This window comes from Artemia sp. Qi Xiang Cuo, chromosome 1 (genome assembly GCF_049724085.1).
Source record: "Artemia sp. Qi Xiang Cuo chromosome 1, ASM4972408v1, whole genome shotgun sequence".
In the NCBI taxonomy this organism is placed as follows: Eukaryota; Metazoa; Arthropoda; class Branchiopoda; order Anostraca; family Artemiidae; genus Artemia; species Artemia sp. Qi Xiang Cuo.
This window is the reverse complement of record NC_142794.1, coordinates 16,508,996-16,528,550: the sequence shown is the minus strand read 5'-3', so window position 1 is coordinate 16,528,550 and position 19,555 is coordinate 16,508,996. Positions and strand designations below refer to the sequence as shown.

Genomic DNA, 19,555 nt, shown 5'->3' with positions numbered 1-19,555 from the left:
TTTAAACAAAAAAAAATCTAGGTATTATCATTTAAATATGATACCTCACTACCCCTACCCTCCTCTGGATACCACCTTGATAGGATGCCGTCTCTGCTTTAAATTAAAAAAAATTAATTGTTTTGGATCCCCCCTTTCAATAAAAAAAAATTCGAGATATTATCATTTAAATGTAATACCTCCCTACCCCCCCCCTCTGGATATACCTTGATAGGATACCGTCTCAGCTTTCATTAGAAAAATAATTTACTTAATAATTAACTAGGTGACTATATGGTTCAAACAAACACGCAAAATAACATTAAATAACTTAGTGTTCCTTGAAAAAAAAATTGAGGGTATGAGTAAAGGGGTACAAAGACAACACAAAAATGTCGAAATTTTTCAGATATACCTCAAATTATTGGAAAACTGAGTCATAGATTCGCCGTGGCATTCAATAAGATCCAAAGAATCTAATTAAAAGGGAGCACACACAAAAGCCAAATTAGGCCAGTAGCCTATGAGAAATTGCAAAATGCCCTAGACAATGAACAAGTCCTAATGGGGGGGGCCCTGGGTCTATCAAAATATTTCAATGGTTTCCCAGGGAATTTGATATCATTTTCTTCTGTCTCAACTTTAAATGAAAAAATAATTATCTTTTTGGAATCCCTGCTTTAAAAAAAAATGATGTATTATCATTTGAAAATGATAGCCCCCTACCCCCCACCCCTCTATAGGCAATAATTTACAATTTATTTATGAATCATGTTTTTGGGGTAACTTCCGGTTCGATCTTTAATTCCCTAAGCTTGTACATAGCTTGTACAAGCTTAGTCTATAGCTAAATTTTGTCTCAATACAAGGTTTTTTTTTGGGGGGGGGGGAGTAAAAATGTTTCAGAAAGAAGATTGTATTTTCTATCAGGCGTTCAACAATTAAGTATTAAACATTAAGAAAATCTAAAAACAGCAAACAAAAAAAAATCTGCAAACTTACAATTCAGCTGTAGAAACAATCTGTCGGCTGTCAATTTCAAAATTCAACTGAAGGCTGAAGCTGTATAGTAGTGAATGCGTTCTATAATTCTATTCAACTTGAAAATAAAATTCTTGACTACAAATGATGTAAGAAATAGCGATTGGGAAACTGCATTCGAAATGATTTTAACTCATTTCATAAAGACGATACTTTTTTTTGTCAACATATGAAGAACTGTGTATATTGCAATATTTGCAATTGCACATTGCATCTGTTTTGTTTCTATGCAAAGTAACAAAAAAGACGAAACCTAATGAACAAGAGAGTAGTGAAGAGTAATGGCATGAAAAGCAACATTTGGCAGGGAAAGTCACTGGTGATAAATCGCTAGGGGTGGCACCGTGATTGCTTGATTTTCGGGGATTCGGGTAACCAACTTTTTTTTGGAGAAACACCCGAAAATTCGGGGATAGTGGATGCCCTGCTTGCTTTCTAATCAGGAAAATCGAAATACTAAACCACACGAGAAGGCAAAGCTCCGACTTTGCAGTTGACGCAATAAAGAATTGCCGCAAAATTACTTTAAAGTCGACCGAATGCCGCCGCCTCTGTCGGCGGCGGCGCGCCTTCGGCACGCCGGCGGCGTTACGACACTTCGGCGGCGTTCGACAGGGCCTCTCGTCGGCGGCGTTCAGTCGATCTGCCGGCGCGGCGCCGGGGTCTAATTTATATTATCTATATACATTGCTTTCCTATAACCAAAATCCTGAATATGACCGAGAGGTAACTCAGCCCATGAAATTCAAAAATTATTATGTAAATTAAATGAAAATATATTTAGCATGGACCTGAAATTCTCACATTAGAACTAGATTTAATAGACGATTGCTTTGCCTTTTTGGCAAATTACGACAATAATTTCTTTGTAAGAGTGTTTAAGTTTTGTTTTTATAGGTTTCATTTCCTTCTGTTTTCTCTCTCTCTCTCTCTCTCTATATATCTCTCTCTCTCTCTCTCTCTATCTCTTTATATCTCTCTCTCTCTCTCTCTCTCTCTCTCTCTCTCTCTATCTCTCTATCTCTATCTTTCTCGCTCTCTCTCCCTCTACTTTACCAGTCAGGCGAACTCGAACGACCAATAGAAGAGCTGAAGTGCAGCAACCCGCTCTACACTAAGCAAGAACATTTTTGTTTTGTTTTCATATATAGTCCATGTGGACTCTTCTGAGATTTGGTAACTAAATTAGATTAATAAAATTTGGATAAAAAAATCATAAGAAAATCTTGGGGGGAGGGGAATTAATTTACTCTACAAATAATGAATAGTATTATTTACATATTCAGTCATATAGTCATATATTGAAAAGAAGAAGATAACTGTAAAACTAGAAAGAATTGTAATTGTAAAACTGGAAAAAAGGGGTGCTTGATTGGAGGGATAAAACTTTACGGGCAAAAACAGCAAATAAAAATAATATAATTAAATAAAATAGCATAATTATAATTAATTATATTATATATTATTATTAAATTATATTATAAATTATCATTAAATATAAAAAAATGAATAATATAATTAAATAAAATGAAATGTAATTAAAAAAAAATAATCGTGAAAACGAGGGTAATATCAGCTAAAGAACAGAAAAGAATCGGAAAGGACAAAAGCAGATAATTCGACAAAGACTTCCCCCAAGCATTCTTCACTGCTCAAAAGGAAAAAAAAGGAAAAAGAAAAATACAATGTATTTAAATCAAGCTTACAGGGATAAATCTACAAATAATTTTAAATATTAAATTGTGAAGTAAGAAATGTTGAACTCGTCGCTAAGGACAGATTTTCTCCCATGGTAGTGATCTATGACATCGGTGTTATCTTGCTCCTTGTCACCATGGAAATTTTTATATTAAAAAAAAAAAAAAACATAAATACGTCCTTAAATGCTTGTTTTTCGTATTTTGCTGATTATAAATCTAAAGTTTAGAATGAATATTGAATCATTTGGAACATTTACAAATCTCCATCAATGTTACACTGAGAAACCCGAAATGATGTAGATTTCCCATGAGTAAAATGGTGGCCGGCATTTACCCCCCCCCTCCGTGGGAAATCCCCCGTGGAAAATACCTCCTCCCCCCCCCCGCAGAAAATATTCTCCCCTAGAAAATAACCACCGCGGAAAATATCCCCCCCCCGGATAATACCCTCTCCCCTCGGTACAAAAATCCCAGTATAAAGTAAATGTAATGTTTCATTTAAGTGTTTTTCCTAGTGTTAAGAGTTTTTTTTTTTCAATGACTGTTTTTCCAAGTATTAAGTACTATTATAAGGTTAACTTAGTGTTTCATTTGAGTGTTTTATGATGATCGCTCATCAAAGATTATGTTATTTGTGCCTTTCATTTATGTTATTTTACTGTGTTTATGGCCGTATTATTGGCTTTAAAATACACTTATCTGTCTAATATGCAGAATAGTTGTACCAAACACATTTTGCATGCAGACCCGCTATACTTTACCAATCCCCCCCTCCCCTATTGTGCAAATCTATAGCCTAAATTTATTTCTAAACTAACTAAGAAACTAACGAAAAAAAAACAGTGTGTTCTCGAATTTTACACAGCGTAAACTTGAGTGAGTGGCGCATAATACACAAGTACCAAAATTCGTTCCCCCTACGGAAATAAAAAAAACTCAAATAAAATTCTCAATTTTTTTTAAACCCTTATTTTCCACGGGGGGAGGGAAGTATGTCCCGCCGGGGATATTTTCCGGGGGGTGGAAAACGCCTACAACCAGGTAGAATGTACATGCGCTTGGCTGTTCCGACACCCAATGAGAACAGACGAAGTTACGATGTACTGTTCACTAAATATTGTCTTTCAGAGTTGTCTTTTTCACAGAGTTGGCATGTTCATTTTGTTTCTTTCTGTGATGGGTGAATCGCCATCAATAGGGAGAGAACACGTCTGGAAATATAAAATGTACAAGATTATCTGAAAAATATCGTTCTTTGTTGTGCCGTCTTGAACAATTTTTGTCTGCACCCATGAAGTAGCCCAAAATATATGTTAAAAACAATATTTAAAAGGGATCTCGTGTGTCAGTCCTGTCTTTTTTAATTAAAACTTCTCAGTCTAGTATCTAAGCCTCTTTCGGACTATTAATAGCACTCAGTTCAATTCCAGCGAAACTCAAAATAATGGGGGAGGGAGAGGAAATAATCAAATTTATTTCCACCTTAAGTAATTTTCTGCCCACTTTCTTCATAACTAAGCCCACAATTTAGGCCAAGAAATATAAAGTAGCGGGGATATTTTGTGGCATTGCACTTTCTCAGGCTAAAATCCGAGCCTTTTCCCCCTCCATGAAATATCAAACAATTAATTCTTTCGGTCTTCACCATTATTTTCACCATTTTTTTTACCATTGTTTTTTATTAAAATAAATTAAAAGATTATATCACAAGAATTGAGTATCACATACTCTTTAGCTCGGAATAAATATTGTTTCATTTAAATGCCGATCTGCAGAAATGGTCTTGCATATCCGAACAGTTTTTCAGTGGTTCTTACGCTTTTCAGTAAAAACTAGGCTTTGGCAATATCAGAAGCATGACTTGCATTTTTTTAGTTCAGTGGTATCTCTAAAAGAGGTGGATTCCACTCACAAAGAATTTACGTTTTGTTTTGTGTTTCTATTATTCTAAGACTCTTGGAGATAATCGTTCTGTTTCTAATATTCCAAGGCTTTTGGAGATAAAGGTTCTTATGTTGTGCACCCAAAATTCACCCTAAAGAGGTGCGTTCTGCTCCAAAAGAGTGTTTATATTATTCCAAGGCTTTTGAAAGGAATCGTTTTTACTTTGTTGAAACTGTTTCTGTTAATATGTAGTTAAGGTGTTCAAACAAATTTATGGAATCGATATTTTACAGAAAAAAGTCTAAGTATATTTTGACAAATGAATCCTTTTTCTTTCAGGTCAATTACATTTGTCCTTCAAACATTACTATTTCTAAGGCAGTACCTGAGTCCACATCACAATATTCTAATCAAAAAGAACCGTCGTCTCCTGACTCAGGTATCAGTGGTAGTAGCAGTGATTCTGAACGTTATGCTACCTCCGAAATTAACCCTGAAACTCCAGTATTTCACAGTCTTTTTACTAATAATGCAAGTGAAAGGGTGAATATTTGGTCTACGTGTGGCGACAGTGATTTACGACTAGCTCCTCGTAAAGAAAAATCACAGGCTCATAGACTACCGTATAGCAGGTGTAAATGACGATATCTTATTGTGATTTTTGCGCAGAAGCTCATTTTTGGCCTAAGTGTTCCAAGAATCACTTTGAAATTGATTTATTCCAGGTTGTTATCTACTTTTTTCCTAAGGTTTTCTATTGATTAAAGTTCATTCGAAGTAAAAGTTTGGAATGTGTATAATATCAAACAAAATTGAATTCTTTTGTTTCTTTCTTGTCTTATTACGCTGTTCACCACCGAAGGGGGTGCACGAAGGGTTGGACAAAAGGTAATTTGACATTTATTGTCAAACCGAGATTTTTGGATTACCACTCCTTAATTGAACCGATTTTTTTGTTCGAGATAAAGATTTTTTTGTTTTTTTTAAACGGTTCATTGTAATGAGACCCATGCTATAAGTAACCGAAACAAAAAAAAATAATATATTTATTAAAAGAAAGAAAGCTTATAAGACCGGTATCATAATTTATTTGCGTTTCAATTTTGTATATTATAAAAAAGGGGGATACCCACAAAAGGGAGAAATCGTGATGAAAATACCACAATCAAATTCAGCATGTAACCCAACAGTAGAGGTTTCTAACCCATACCTATACAACGTCGAATCTTCGTATTCTTTCTGGAAAGAATGGTTGCGCATGCGCATGGGTATTTATTATTTGTTTGTTTTATTGTTTGTATTTTTCTTCCCAGGTCTCATCACACCAAGCCTCCTAGCTCGTAGAAAACTGGGAGAGGTACCTTTTTAACATTGAAGGTTCTAGTGCCCTCTTTCAAGTAACAAAAGAGATCCTGTGAAGAGGCGTTTTCTGCCTGTCACAAAACAAAGATTTTACCCCAAAGAGGAACAAATTGCTACCCTGTTGATATTTTAAGATAGCTAATCGATTTAGAACTACGGAAATATGATCTATTTAGCCTACTAGTTTCATAGGCCATAATATCTCCAAAAGGGGATGGAAGTCTAAAAATTTCATTTGGAGGATTGGAGACTAAGATTTTCTTAGCTGTAGTAGGAGGGTCTTCAGGTAAATATTAAGGGGAAAGAGAAAATCTTTTTTTTTTTTTTCATTTCGAGGAACTTTCATTCTTCTTTTTCAGAATTGCTTCTACGTAATGACACTTCCCTTTTTATTGCAGAAATATTTTGAGTTTAAGATCAAAGATCACTTTTCTATATCTCTGTATATTTATCTTCGTAGAAGGGAAGAAAGCAGGAGCGCTCGCCTAAAATATGTTCTATCCAGAGAACCTCCCTTATAAAAATGGAAATATTGACAATTAATTTATATTTGATATTTCATGACCCCCCCCCCTGTCACCTAAAAATACTGTAAGAGTTGAGTTTTCGGGAAGGATCATTATTACTCTCGAAACATTGTTACACAAACTTAAACAGCCGGTCATTAAGACAGCTGGTCAGAGGGGATTTCAGGCTTTCTCACATCTACGAGAATCCTAGATCAAACAGGTCGTGTTAATTAACCGTAATTAAAGAGTGAACTTTTAAATAGAAGCCGAAGCTGCGAAAAAACAATTTTGATTTCATATGTTTGACCAGAGTCTAATTTTTACGCTGATTCAAAATTTGTTGGAAATTTCCAAATATAATCATTAGTTTATTATCCCATGAATGGCTGTTAAGAAGTGAAATCCTCTTGCTTGGTCCCACTTCTGTAAGATCTTATAATTCACTTGAGATCCATTGTTACTACGTTGGTCTTTTTATCACAAAGGTTTCTTTAGGGATTTCACAATAGGTTTGCCTGTTTGCACTTCATTCTTCTCCTGGGTTTTGTTCGTCTATTGAACCAGAGGCTAGACACCTATTTGCGAGTTTCATTGAAAACTTGCACGGGTTAAACCCCCGTCATTAGTTTTTTGAAATCACTGAAATTGACTGCCAAAAGGCAGTCATATGGCCATATGGCTGCTATATATGACTGCCATATGGCAGATTTCTGCCATTCTTGTTTCTTATCTGAGTGTTGGGTGGGTCCAGGAATAATTATGAATTCCTTTTAAGTAAAAAAGGTGCCGCCAACAGCCAGGCCGTTTATCTTTGCCATTCCTGTAAGAGTAGCTTCCCTTTTTTGTTTCGCTCTCCAAGGTCATGGCTGGCCAAGACTTCAAAAGAGTAGGATCCATCGTTGCTGACCTTTGTGTTGAGGTCTTCTGCGACAGAAGCTCTTTCGACTGTGCACATCACTGAGGACAGCATTCAGTTCATCATAGAATGCCGTGGCTTCAGTTGCTACCTTCTGCTCAACCGTTGCTTCATTTGTTAGTGCAAAGCATTAAATTAGGTTCAGTTTGAAATATTCTCCGTGGAATATGACAGTTATAATACGATTGCTTACGGGTTTCCAGCCAACCAGTGATTTTGCAACAGACTTTGAGATGATGACGGCTACTCCAGCCTCACGTCGTGACTTGTGGCCGCTGAATACGATAGTCCTTTCACCGCCAAGCGGTTCCTTTCTATTTCCCTTTCATCTCATGTTGGAGGATGCCACAAAGTCTAGAAAAGCGTTTGGTGCCGGACGGGTGCCTTTTTTTTAGTGGGGTTCGTGCCGGGATTTTGTATGCGATGTGGGTCCATCTCTATATTCTTTATTTTGATTTGTTGTGCTTTTCTTAGAGATCTTTTTCCCATTTAGAGCTGCGACATTTTTTTACACCCTTTGTATTTTGCTCGCATAGGAAATGCGTTTCTTGCGTTGTGGCTTTTGCTAAACGCAGTATATGGTAACTGGTTAGAGCTTCCACCAGAAAAAAAATTTGATAATGGGGGTCTTAAAAGACAAAAGAAATCGTAACCCAAAGAAAACAAAATCTCTCAAGTCCAAAAAAGAAGTTAACGTTCAGGTAATAATTTTTTAAAGGGACAAGAAGGCCGGTGCTTCTTCTAACAGCTACTAGTTTTTTGGAGGTCCTTAAGGGTAAATGAGGCAAAATAATTGATATCTACTACTAGTACTAACAACTCATGGCAGTACCAAGCCGCCTAGAGGTCAACAAAGCTACTCACGCTCCTCCTCCATCCCAATCTATTCAAAGCCTCCCTCTTTACGCCTCCCAGGAAGTTCCCACTCCCTTTAAATCTTTCTTTATGGCATCCTCCCATCCCCGGACGACCTGCTTTCTGTTTAGCCCTAGACGGTTGGACAGGACAATCGTCGAACAGGACAATCTTTGGCAATTTGTCATCCTTTATCCGCAGAACGCGCCCTAGCCATCTCAACCTTTCTCTCATTATAGCCCTAGAAAGCGGGATTGAACCACACTTTTTGTGCAGCCTCCTGTTTGAAATACGGTCATTCAGCCGGGTACCCAGGACAGTCCTTAGGCCATTTCTCTGGAAAGTATCTAGGAAATCTTCATCCGCTTTTCGGAGCGCCCATGCTTCAGAGCCATATTTGACCATTGTTATCACTGTAGCTTCCAATATTCTAATCTTGATTTGTAGTTTTATAGTCCTATTCTTCCAAACTTTTTTTTACTATGAAGAAACACCCTGAGCCTTGGCTATTCTACTTTTTACATCTTCACTGCTCCCACCGTCTTTACTAATAAGTATTACCAAGTAATATTAGTATTACCAAGGTTATACTACCGGCCGGTATAATTGATACCGACCGGTAGAAATATAGTTTTTAAGCTTAATAAAGATCAATTCAGCCTACTGAAATTCAAGAAATATATGCAATTGCACAGTGCAACTGTGTTTTGGAAATTCTTACTTCTATATAAACAGTGCTGCCATGTAACTTTTGATTGCCCCACGGTAGAAGTAATCAGTTTACCAACTATCGAAAATTATGGCAAATATACCCAATATTCCGGAACATTCAGTGATGATTTTCAATATATATATATATATATATATATATATATATATATATATATATATATATATATATATATATATATATATATATATATATATATATATATAATATATATATAAACATTGTCACGGGGCATTCAAATAAATACGGATTTAACTTCTGGCTTCCCTTCTTTGGAAAGAGCACATATATAAATGCCTGTAGTTTTCGCCCTGAGGGGGTAAGATCTCCCCACTTGCTGTGTGGAGCTTTAAAAGTTTTTTTTTAATGAAAACTTTAGTTTGTTTTCAAAAAAAAAATGTTGAATAAGCTCTTTGTCTCAGAGCATCGTTAAGCTAACAATAACTTTAATATAAACTGTCCAGAGGGTGGCAGTAGGCAATTGTATTGGCTAAATATTGGTCAAATAGAATAGTTAACTTACAAGAGCGGAAACCGGTACTAGTTTCGACAAAAACACTAACACCACCTAACGCTTGGCACCTCTTAGAAATTTTTTGTGCTTTAATACGGCAAAATTAACTTAATCCGCAGAATTAGTGTCGCGGGAGTTTTCTCATCTCTGTTTCTATGGAACACAATTACGAAGCTTGGAAAAAATGCCAAGAAACGCGAAAGACTAAAATGTGATGGGGATTTTTGTTGACCATAGCGCTGGTTTGCACTCTTATAAGTTGCCCATTCAATTTTTTTACTGGTTGTGTAGTCATGATCCTTATCATGTCTGTGAAGAAAACAATGAAATTCCAAAGTAAAAGAAAAACCTACAAAAAGAAGCCAAAAATAAGCTTATCAGGGGCGGGAAGATCCCGTCTCTGGCCGGTGAAATGAGAGCCTACCGGTAAAGTCTCCATTGCCTTACAATATTCGTCTCTCGTAACGTATAGCTATGGCCTACGTCGTATAGCTAGGATTAAAGATAGTGCTATAGAATTTTGCACACTTATTCTTCAAGAAAGAATATTTGGGGTAGTGCCAAAGGGATCTCCATCGCCCCCCCCCCCTACTTCCCAATACTCAGTCCAAAAGACTCACAATTTATGTGTCAAAAGAAATGTATTTCTTAAAAACGGAACAAGCTTAAAAATTTTTTGCAATCCTTACCCCCCCCCCCCCCCTCCTATATTTGAAAAGAACTCTTGGCTGCTTTTCCAACAAGCATTAGAGAACCAATTGTTTTTAATTAATACTGAGCATGATTTTTTTTTTTTTATGTATAAAGTGTTTTGTCCTAGAAATACTATTTGTCTTAGTAAATACGTATTTTTGCTCAAAGTTGTTTCCTCTTTCACGGTAAACATGTCATAATAGTGTGTAGTTCAGTTATATTTCTACTTGTACCACTTTTACTGAATCATTACTTGATTTTGCTAAATATTTAAAATTATTTTAGAAATAAAATTCATTTCAAGTACTTTTAATTTCAGTTCCCTCGAGTATTTTAACTTAAGCGGCGGTAGAATCACACCAAATAGAAAAGGATAGACTCTTTTCCTATAAGTATTAATATTAATAGTATTAATATATTAATATTAGGCTTAAATTTATCGAGTTTACATCTGTGACATTTTTTTGTAAGGCTATTGCATTATGCCTTGTTTTAAGGGAGACAAAATGGTCCACCTTTTGTTGGTTAAACTTGATTGATGATTTTTTTTTTTTTTTTTTTTTTAAATTTACTATAAGTTTTTCTATTTCTCAGTGGTTAAATGGTTACATTTTGTAATAATTTTTTTTATGAATTTGATTTACTCTTGTTATATAGAAATATTTAAACAATTATTTGTTTATAAATATTTGCAAATATTTATAAATAAACACAAATAAAAAATACAATTATTTGGAAAACAGACATATTTGCAAATAAAAAGGACCTTGGTAATAATTAAGATAATTAGAATATTCGCTTCCTATGTAAAACAAAAAAATTAAAATTTAGGGTAATAACTATGAATAATACACATTAGAGGTTACATTAAAAAAATCATATCAAATTGCCAATGTATATCAAATGATCAATATGAAAATTAAGTGCAAAAAAACTCAATTAATTAAATCAAATTTACACATCAAATAGTCAATAGAAAATACAAATTTAATATGTTAAACATTTAAGTTACGTAAATGCTTAAGCCGTAAATAAGCAATATAGACGTATTCAATTTATTTAGGAAACAACAACAAGAATGAAAAATGACAAAAGAAAGAAGAAAATTTTCAGCAAGTGAATAACGAAAACAAAGCAGATATTTTCGACAAATCTATTGTCGCCTGTAATTTGACGTACTTATTGTCGCCGGCATGATAAAACTTCATTATTATAAAAGAAAAAACTAACCCTAAATAGATCTTTCTTTGTATCACTTTGTTAGAATAAAAGGGGAGAATTGTATCAATTATTTTGGTACTGATCGTGATAATTAGTTTCAGCTCCTATTACTGAGGTATGATAATTACTGAGTATATATTTTCTCGGTATCCTTATTCTTTCAATAAGCAGGTCCTTGCCAACGTATTTCAAGCTTATCAAACTTCACAATTCATTTTTGGTTTCTATACATTGTAAATTTGCGACATGTCTCCAGGCCGTATCCAAGGAGGGGGGGGGGTTACCTGGTTTAATTCCCTCCTCGAAATTTTTGTCCGGTTCATAAAAACGTAAAAAAATGCATCTACAAAAAATTTTGATGCATTTTTTTAAAGGTTTTTTGTTGTAAACTCCCTTCCCCCCTCGGAAAAAAGTCTTGGATACGTCCTTGCCATCTCTAGTCGATCTTTATTTTTCAAGGGTTGTTGCTTCATATTTTGAGAGTATGCCAAGTTTCTATGTTTATGCCTTTTTGAGTACATTTTATGGATATTTTTTAATATATTTTTTGAACATCAAAGGCATCAAAATAAAAGTTTTCGCCCTCTGGACCCATTTTAAGTGTGTTTACATGTTTACACCTAAAAAGTGATTTGCTAAGATTCATTTAACTTTTTTTTGAAAATTATGAAGTTTTAAAAGTGCTGCCACATTTTCGTCAGTGCTGAAATAATAGTCACCGTCAAAATAATAAGCAAAATCAGTAAGCTAAATTTGGCAATGATTTTCGTTCGTAAAGACTCGAACATTAACAGTTTGGTGGTTCTTCAAGACAACTAGTCCTTCAAAATTAATCCACGCCCATCTGAATTTGTTTCTTGTTTCATGTTTTAGCTCATTTTTTGGTGATTTTTTACCCGCGTTTATTTTTTTGCCAGCTATTACCAAGAACTGCATAACTGAATATGGTGTTTTTTGTTTTTTTAAGTATTCATCCTAAGTTCTTAAGATAATTTCTTAAGAACTTATATTTTTCACTTATTTTTGCCAAAAACTGCATAACTATATAAGTTTTTTTAATTAAAAATTGAATTTCCAATACTTCCTAATTTTTAAGACACATGGTTTGGTGAACCAATTCAAACAATCAGTTCATTTTCAGTGTCCTCGGTACTTTAAGGTCATTAAGCTTATAAGTTTTTATAAAATATTTTCTTTGCAGTCTTACGGTTTTATTTTCTTCAGCACAAGATGACAATATTGCTATCAATCGACACCTGAGATTCAACTTTATGAACTTAGCTTTAAGAACTTATGGACAGCTGTATTAACAATTCATCCTAAGTTCTTAAGATATATATGTCTGTATGAGTTTCATTTAATCAACTCAAACTATGGTGCTATGTGGTGCTATGTGTGGTGCGAGTGACTCAAACTGTGGTGCAACCCTATTCTGCTCCAAATGACGCCGAAAAACGTATTTTAAAATGCACAACCAGAATTTAGAAGGAGAAAAAATTGGAAATGTGCCACTTTTTTGCCGTATCTGTACCCGGTGCTACTTATCCTACAAGTATCATGAAATTTTCTATAGTCTGTTTTCTTTGTATATAATATCCGCGTGAAAACAGAAATGTAAGTAGGGAAAGGTTTGGGCTTTATGGTCTAGTCAGGTCTCGCAGGCTTTGCTCTTCGCCTGTTGTCTTTCATTTCTTCACATTTACTCCCCCTCCCCCAAGCTCTGGGTGTAGGTGATGGGATTTTGACTTACGTGGTATTAATCAGTTCACCCTTCAGTGTTATCTTTTTGTGAATTTCTGAGAAGCTTCTGAAGATTTCAATAAATAAAGAATGATCTGTGCATGATTCTGCCATGCCAAAAATAAGTTTCTCAATTGTTTATCTCATTAAACTAAATTGGATGAAATGTAATAAGCAGCTAAACTGTGTAAGACTTTCTAAAAAGCTCCTAATTCGCCAGAAGATTCTTATATATTTTTGAAGGTCCTACGATTTGGCAGCTTTTCAATTTTTAATCCGAACCTCCTCAAAAATGTAATATATTTGAAAAAAGGCACTTGCAAATTATATATACAAAATTTACTTCAATGTTTGTAAATTTTGTATTTAATTATTTACTTTGATTAGTTTTTAAGTTCATCTCTGATACTAGAAATACAGGAATCAAATTAATCATTTTCGTAACACAGAACTCTATTGGCTATAGTATAGGCCTATTAGAATATGAGTCAGACATAAACTCTTTAACGTTAATATTCCTCTATAAATAAGTTGCAAGTGAAAGTATTTAAAATGTACCAAACATTCAATGAAACAATGAACGTTTAAAGAAGAAACAATAGACTTGTTATACAAATAATTGAAGTATAATATTTCCGCCTCACACCTGGAAAGTCTTTATCAATAAGGGAAAAAAGGTCAGGAAAAATAGGAAAAACCTAAAAATGCCCCCCCAAATATATTTTTCAAATTCTAGGGAGGGGCAAAGGATTGGTTTTGTGCACATGGCGGAGGTAGGTCTCAATTGTAATTTTATATCAGTAATATTAAAAAGGCCAGAAAAAATACCTTCTTTGCAACGACCCCTCCCTCTCCTACCTTGGGGAACTTGTAACCGCTAATGAAGGTAGGCTACCTTTTTGATTTTTGAACCCTGAAAGAAAACTAACATATCATGAGTTTATGACACCTAGATACCCCTTGCCAATGCTAGCAGCGAATTATTTTAGAAGTTTACTTTTTTGGCCTTCAGAACTATGAATCTATGTATTTATATTATTGTTAAACTGTAACTTCGGTCGAAATCACCGTTAAGATATGAACTTATCATTGATGTTGGATAATTCTTCATTAAAGAAAAGTTCAAAAACTTCAAGTGATGAGAGACAAAGCCATATTTCTTAATTCTTAATGCAATCAATTTAAAATACAATTTTCTCCGAGGATAAAGTTCCTAAAAAAAAAATTAAAGAGTGATATTAAACTTAATTTGAGCAAAAATAAGGTCAAGCTTAAAACAAACAGAAATTGCTATACATTAACGAATTAAAAGTTAAACAAACAATGATTAAAATGTAATCGATTTCTTAAAACGAACAGAAATTACCGCAAATAAAAGTTGAGTCACCTCTTTGAAACCTTTAAAGTCTAGAGTCTGAACTTTACTAAGAATGTCGAATAGGGTTTTTTTTTGCAATATGCACAAACTTGACTTGACTTACTTGACTTATTGCTCATGCCGATGGTTTAGCCTAGAGAACGATAAGGCAAGGTACCTCAATATTGACCTATTACTTGCCAGGCTTGCAAGTTCTTTCACTGGAATTTTGGCTTGTGTGGGGAGTTCATTGGCTTTGTCTTTCCACCTAGTGGGTGGGTGTCCTCTGGGTTGTTTCCATCCATGTAGGGTGGGATTGAAGTCAAATGCGACCCGTGCTGGGGCGTCGCGTGGCATGCGAAGGAGGTTGCCGTACCACTGAACAGTACGCTGGGCAAGCTGCGTTGAGAAAGGAGTTTGAGCCGTACGTGATAGGAGAGTCTGGTTGCTAATGAAGTCAGTCCAGTGAAGTCTTTCAATTCTTCAATGGTGTTTCGGCTGATTGATATCGACGGCGCTGAGGATAGATTTGGCAGCTGGTCATGTCTCCGCTCCATACAGGAGGACAGTGCTGACGGACGCATTGTAGATGCGCATTTTGGTAAATCGGCTTATGTTTGGCTTTCGCCAGATGCTGCTAAGCCTCCCAACAAGTGCTGAAGCTTTGGCAATTCGAGATGTAAGCTCTTTTGTGATCAAGCCATCATTCGACAGAATAGATCCCAGGTAAGTGAAGTCTTCAACTACATCTACTCGGTTGCTTCCGATGTTGACTTCCTTTACAGTATAACGGGACGTGGGGGGCTTAAGGAGCATAACTTTGGTTTTCTGCCAGTTGATCTTCAGTCCAACTTTCGAGGCTTCTTCTGAGAGCACCTGGAGAGCTTTTGTCATCTTATCGACGGTGCTCGCAACTAGCGCTATGTTGTTGGCGAAGTCAGCATCAGAGAGTACCCGGTCTCCGAACTGAAGACCAAATTGAAGGTGATTCATCGTGCTGGCCATAACATGGTCTATGACGCAGTTGAAAAGCTCGGGAGTGACGGCACAACCTTGGTGGACGCCAGTCTTCACCGGGAATGTGGGACTGCGTCTTCCATTGACTTGCACGCAGCTTTCCGTATCCTCATACAGCTTTTCAAAGAGTGAGCAATATTTCTTGGGTAGACCCGTAGTTCTTAGTATCAGCCAAAGTGAACGGCGATCAACAGAATCGAAGGCAGCCTTAAAGTCCACGAATGCGATTCCACGAATATGCACAAACAAGATAATTAAAATAATATTAAGAGTTAATAAGTAAGTACTACCTCAAATAAAAGTTGGCATACCTCCTCCTCAAAACCTCTAAAAGGCAAGCGTCATTTTCACTTTAATTAAAACAATATTTATTTCAGACAGTGTGTTATAATCTGTCAAAATGTTAACAAAACAAGGCACATTACTATCTCAATGAAGTAACTAACTAAAAATATTTCTCACAGCAATCAAATCTAGATATCCATTTTATTCTTACTATTTAAAAAGACCATGTCTTATCAGAACTTTTATTTTTGATTCAATATAATTCATAACTATAAGAAGCTGATGCCAAAATAGAATCTTGAACTGAACATTGGTAAAAAGTAATATTTTTTTAAGTAATATTTACAATGGCTGACCAGTAAATGATACAACAAATTGAGTTTCTAGACATTTGAAAGAAATGTATTTAAAAGGAAGAGAGTAGTGAACACAATTTACTGCAAATCAGACTAATAACACTACACTTTAATTCAGAAATGTCAATTCGGGAGGCCTGTACCCCCCCCCCCGCCCTGATTTCCAAAGATGTTTTTGGGGTATGTTCATTGAAAAATCACTTTATTTTTTAGTATTATCGTTGAAACAGTGAAAAAAACCGAATATGTGCACTTCCTTAACGATTGAAGAATAGATTTTCCTCCCTTTCCCCGAAATTTTCGTACCATTGCCTTAAAGAAAATTTCTGGAAGTTTGAGCAATCATGTGCCCTGTTGCTTATTTAATTGGTGCTAAAACGTAAAATGTTCAATGCATGAACAAAGTCGGCATAATTTGGTCATAAATTTGGCTTAATTATGTACCTAATTTGTCTTATTTTGACTGTCTCATCTGAATTTTTAGTGGATTTAGTTCCAACAAGGTAAAAAAAGACGTCCGAATCTTCAGTAACTTATTTTCTCAGAACCGCCATATTACAGCTCTATTGTCACATTATTTTGGGAGTGCTATCATTTCGTACAACCGTCACAAGCAACGAACGACATAATATCCAATCGTCCGGACATCCACACGTCAGGACATCAACAAAAAATTTATAAGTTTATATAATAGTAATAAGTATATAATATTTTAGAAACAAATTTCGGCTATATATTTGCACATCAGGAGGGTGGGGGTAAAGCATAGCCTATATTAAATACGTAACCTAACCTAGGGGGTACCTTTTCCCCCCTAAACCCCCAAAAAATTAAATTTTAAAATTGTGGATTTTGTAGATGTCCTGACGGTTGGATGTTATGACGCCTTCCCTTATTATGCCATCTACTATTGCAAAATAAATCTTAAGAGATGGCGTTATTTTTAATGCTTCAAATCATTAAATGAAAGATAAATTATCATGCCGTAAGTTTGTATCCCCTTTTCTAAAACACCTTAGCGCTATTAAACTCAGACTGTAAACAGATTTAAAGAAACAACTTTGAGAAATTTCAAGTTTTAGGTTCTACATGACCTTGTAAAAAACGCCTAACAAATTTTAGTAAGCTTTGGTAGAACAATGATGAATGTATAATAACTACTTCACTTTGCAAAGCCTCTAGTGAATGGCGCAGTATATTAGAATATTTGGATCCAATGAGCACTAGAAATCGGCATTTTACTAACTAACCACTTCATAAGCATTCATTGTGAAAACGGCCAAGCTTCCCAATTTTTTTCCTCAGATCTTTAAATACTGCAAATTCCCGTATACCGTGCATTCCAGAGCAGGTCCATATGTGACTTAATACGGTCATACATTACTATTTATTTTTAAATAGTCTCATAATATTCGTCTTAATATTCTACCATAATATACTAAACGCAATTGTTGTAAATTCCATTTTGAGCCCTGTGTGTGCAACGTGCTTCCTTATTTGTTTTATTGGCTCAAAGCCTAAAATAAAAACGGACCATTCTTTTCTAGGTGCAATGTGAAATTGGTATTTGAGAGTTGTGTTTTCCACATTCATTTATTATAATAAATTGCAAATAAAAGTTTTTTCTACTGAAAGTAAGAAGTATTAGATCTTAAAACTAACATAAATTATTCCGAATATGAGGGGGGCTCCCCCCTGCTAAATACCCCGCAATTAATGCCAAAGTTTTTCAATACTTTTAAAAAGGTTCTCATTCTAAAAAACGGCCCTTGTGTTTCAGGCATCGTTTTTAAAGAATTGGGACAAAAGTTCAAACTTTAGCATAAAGAGCAGGGTATAGAGCACCCCTCATATACGGAATAATTTCTGTTCGTTTTAAGTTTTATTGTTGCTCCTTACTTTCAACTAAAAACTGTTTTTAGTTTGATTTTTGACCACTTCTCTAATAATCCCAGGATTATTATCCTGGGATAATAATCCACCTTCCTCTCCTTGGAAACTCCCCCACGAAATATTCCTCCATAGAAAGTTCATCCCACGTAAAATCCTTCCCTTACGGAAAATTGTATGAGGACCATTGGACCATTTTTGGACCTTTTAGGGCCATTGGTTCGACACTATCGGCCCTGGGAAGAACAAAGAAATAAAAATAATAAACATGCATCTGTTTTTTTAAGATGGGACTTGAAAACTCTATAATATGAGTCTCTGATACGCTAAACCTAACGGTACAATTTGCAATAGGTGTCCTTGACTTTTTGGGGGTTCGTCTCCCACCCCCCTTTTCGAAAATCAGGAAAATGTTCTCCAGTTCGTAACTTTTGATGGATAAAACTAAACTTAACGAATTTTGTATATTTGGATTCTAAATCTGATGCTAAGTTTATTTTGCATGATCATATATATTATACTTACATGGATTTATCGCAATAAAATCTGGATTTTTTTTTACAACTTATAAATCCTTCAATTGCAATTTGTTCAATTGATTAAACGTTTTCAGAAGTTTTTGGAGCGCAAAATTTTGTGGCAAAATTGCGATTGTACCCACCCTGTATCGTCTAATAATAGACTTTTTTAGTTTGTGCGGCCAAACTATTTAAAATTGATTGAATGGTGTTGCCGTAATTTGTACAGCTCGGATAAGAGATCTGACTAAATGACAGAAAACAAAAAGCCGAAACATCCTTTCTTTGAAATCTCCTTTCTTTGAAATCTTAAAGGAACCATTTAACTTTTGGCGTTTTCTGCCAAAGATATATTGCATTATGTAGCTCATTATTTGATTACAGTTAAAGGCACACCTAACTTTGACCATGCAACCAATTTTCGTTCAGCAAATCAGCAACTTTCGGCATCGCATTCCTATGCAAATCGGTAAAACCGCTTTAAACAATATGTAATTCGACAAAGGAGAACTTACAGGCAGGTAGAGAGTCTTAGGGAAATGTCAATTATACCATTCGAAAGAGAATTTTTTCTACACAAGATAGCGCTTGTAGCTTAGTTTTCGGCAAAACTGCTTTCAGGCAAAGAAATTCTGCCAGGCCAGTGTGGCAACACTGCAGCTGACACTCACCGAAAGATTTTAAAGGTCCTGCATTGTATTATTAAAATAAAGTAGGGAATTACAAAATTTGCGGATTGTTAAGAATATCAGATTTTCAAGCATCTCGTGATAGCGAACTGTAAGTAAGGAGTGACTCTGCCCAATAATAACTGCAATTTAAAAAAGCAGAATTTTAATAACAATAGATGCATCTAAAGAATTAGCTTTTTACGCTGATGAAATGATTGTTTTTTATTTTATTTTTACTAGTAAAAAAAAAGAAATTAGGAACAAGGTGTCACTTGAAGGGTCCCTTTAAGGTTTCAACGGAAGATGCGATGGTTTCG

General features: G+C 35.1%; 1 protein-coding gene across 1 annotated transcript in view; it reads left to right on the top strand.

The window, feature by feature from the left end:
* LOC148956057 (hypoxia-inducible factor 3-alpha-like) overlaps positions 1-9,064 on the top strand; it is a 147,837-nt gene extending 138,773 nt beyond the window's left edge. Inside the window, exon 8 of the mRNA XM_089089070.1 lies at positions 4,944-9,064. Within this exon, the coding sequence (XP_088945196.1) occupies positions 4,944-5,246 (303 nt within the window). The 3' untranslated portion in view covers positions 5,247-9,064. The remainder of the gene's footprint in view (positions 1-4,943) is intronic.
* Positions 9,065-19,555: the final 10,491 nt, after the last annotated feature.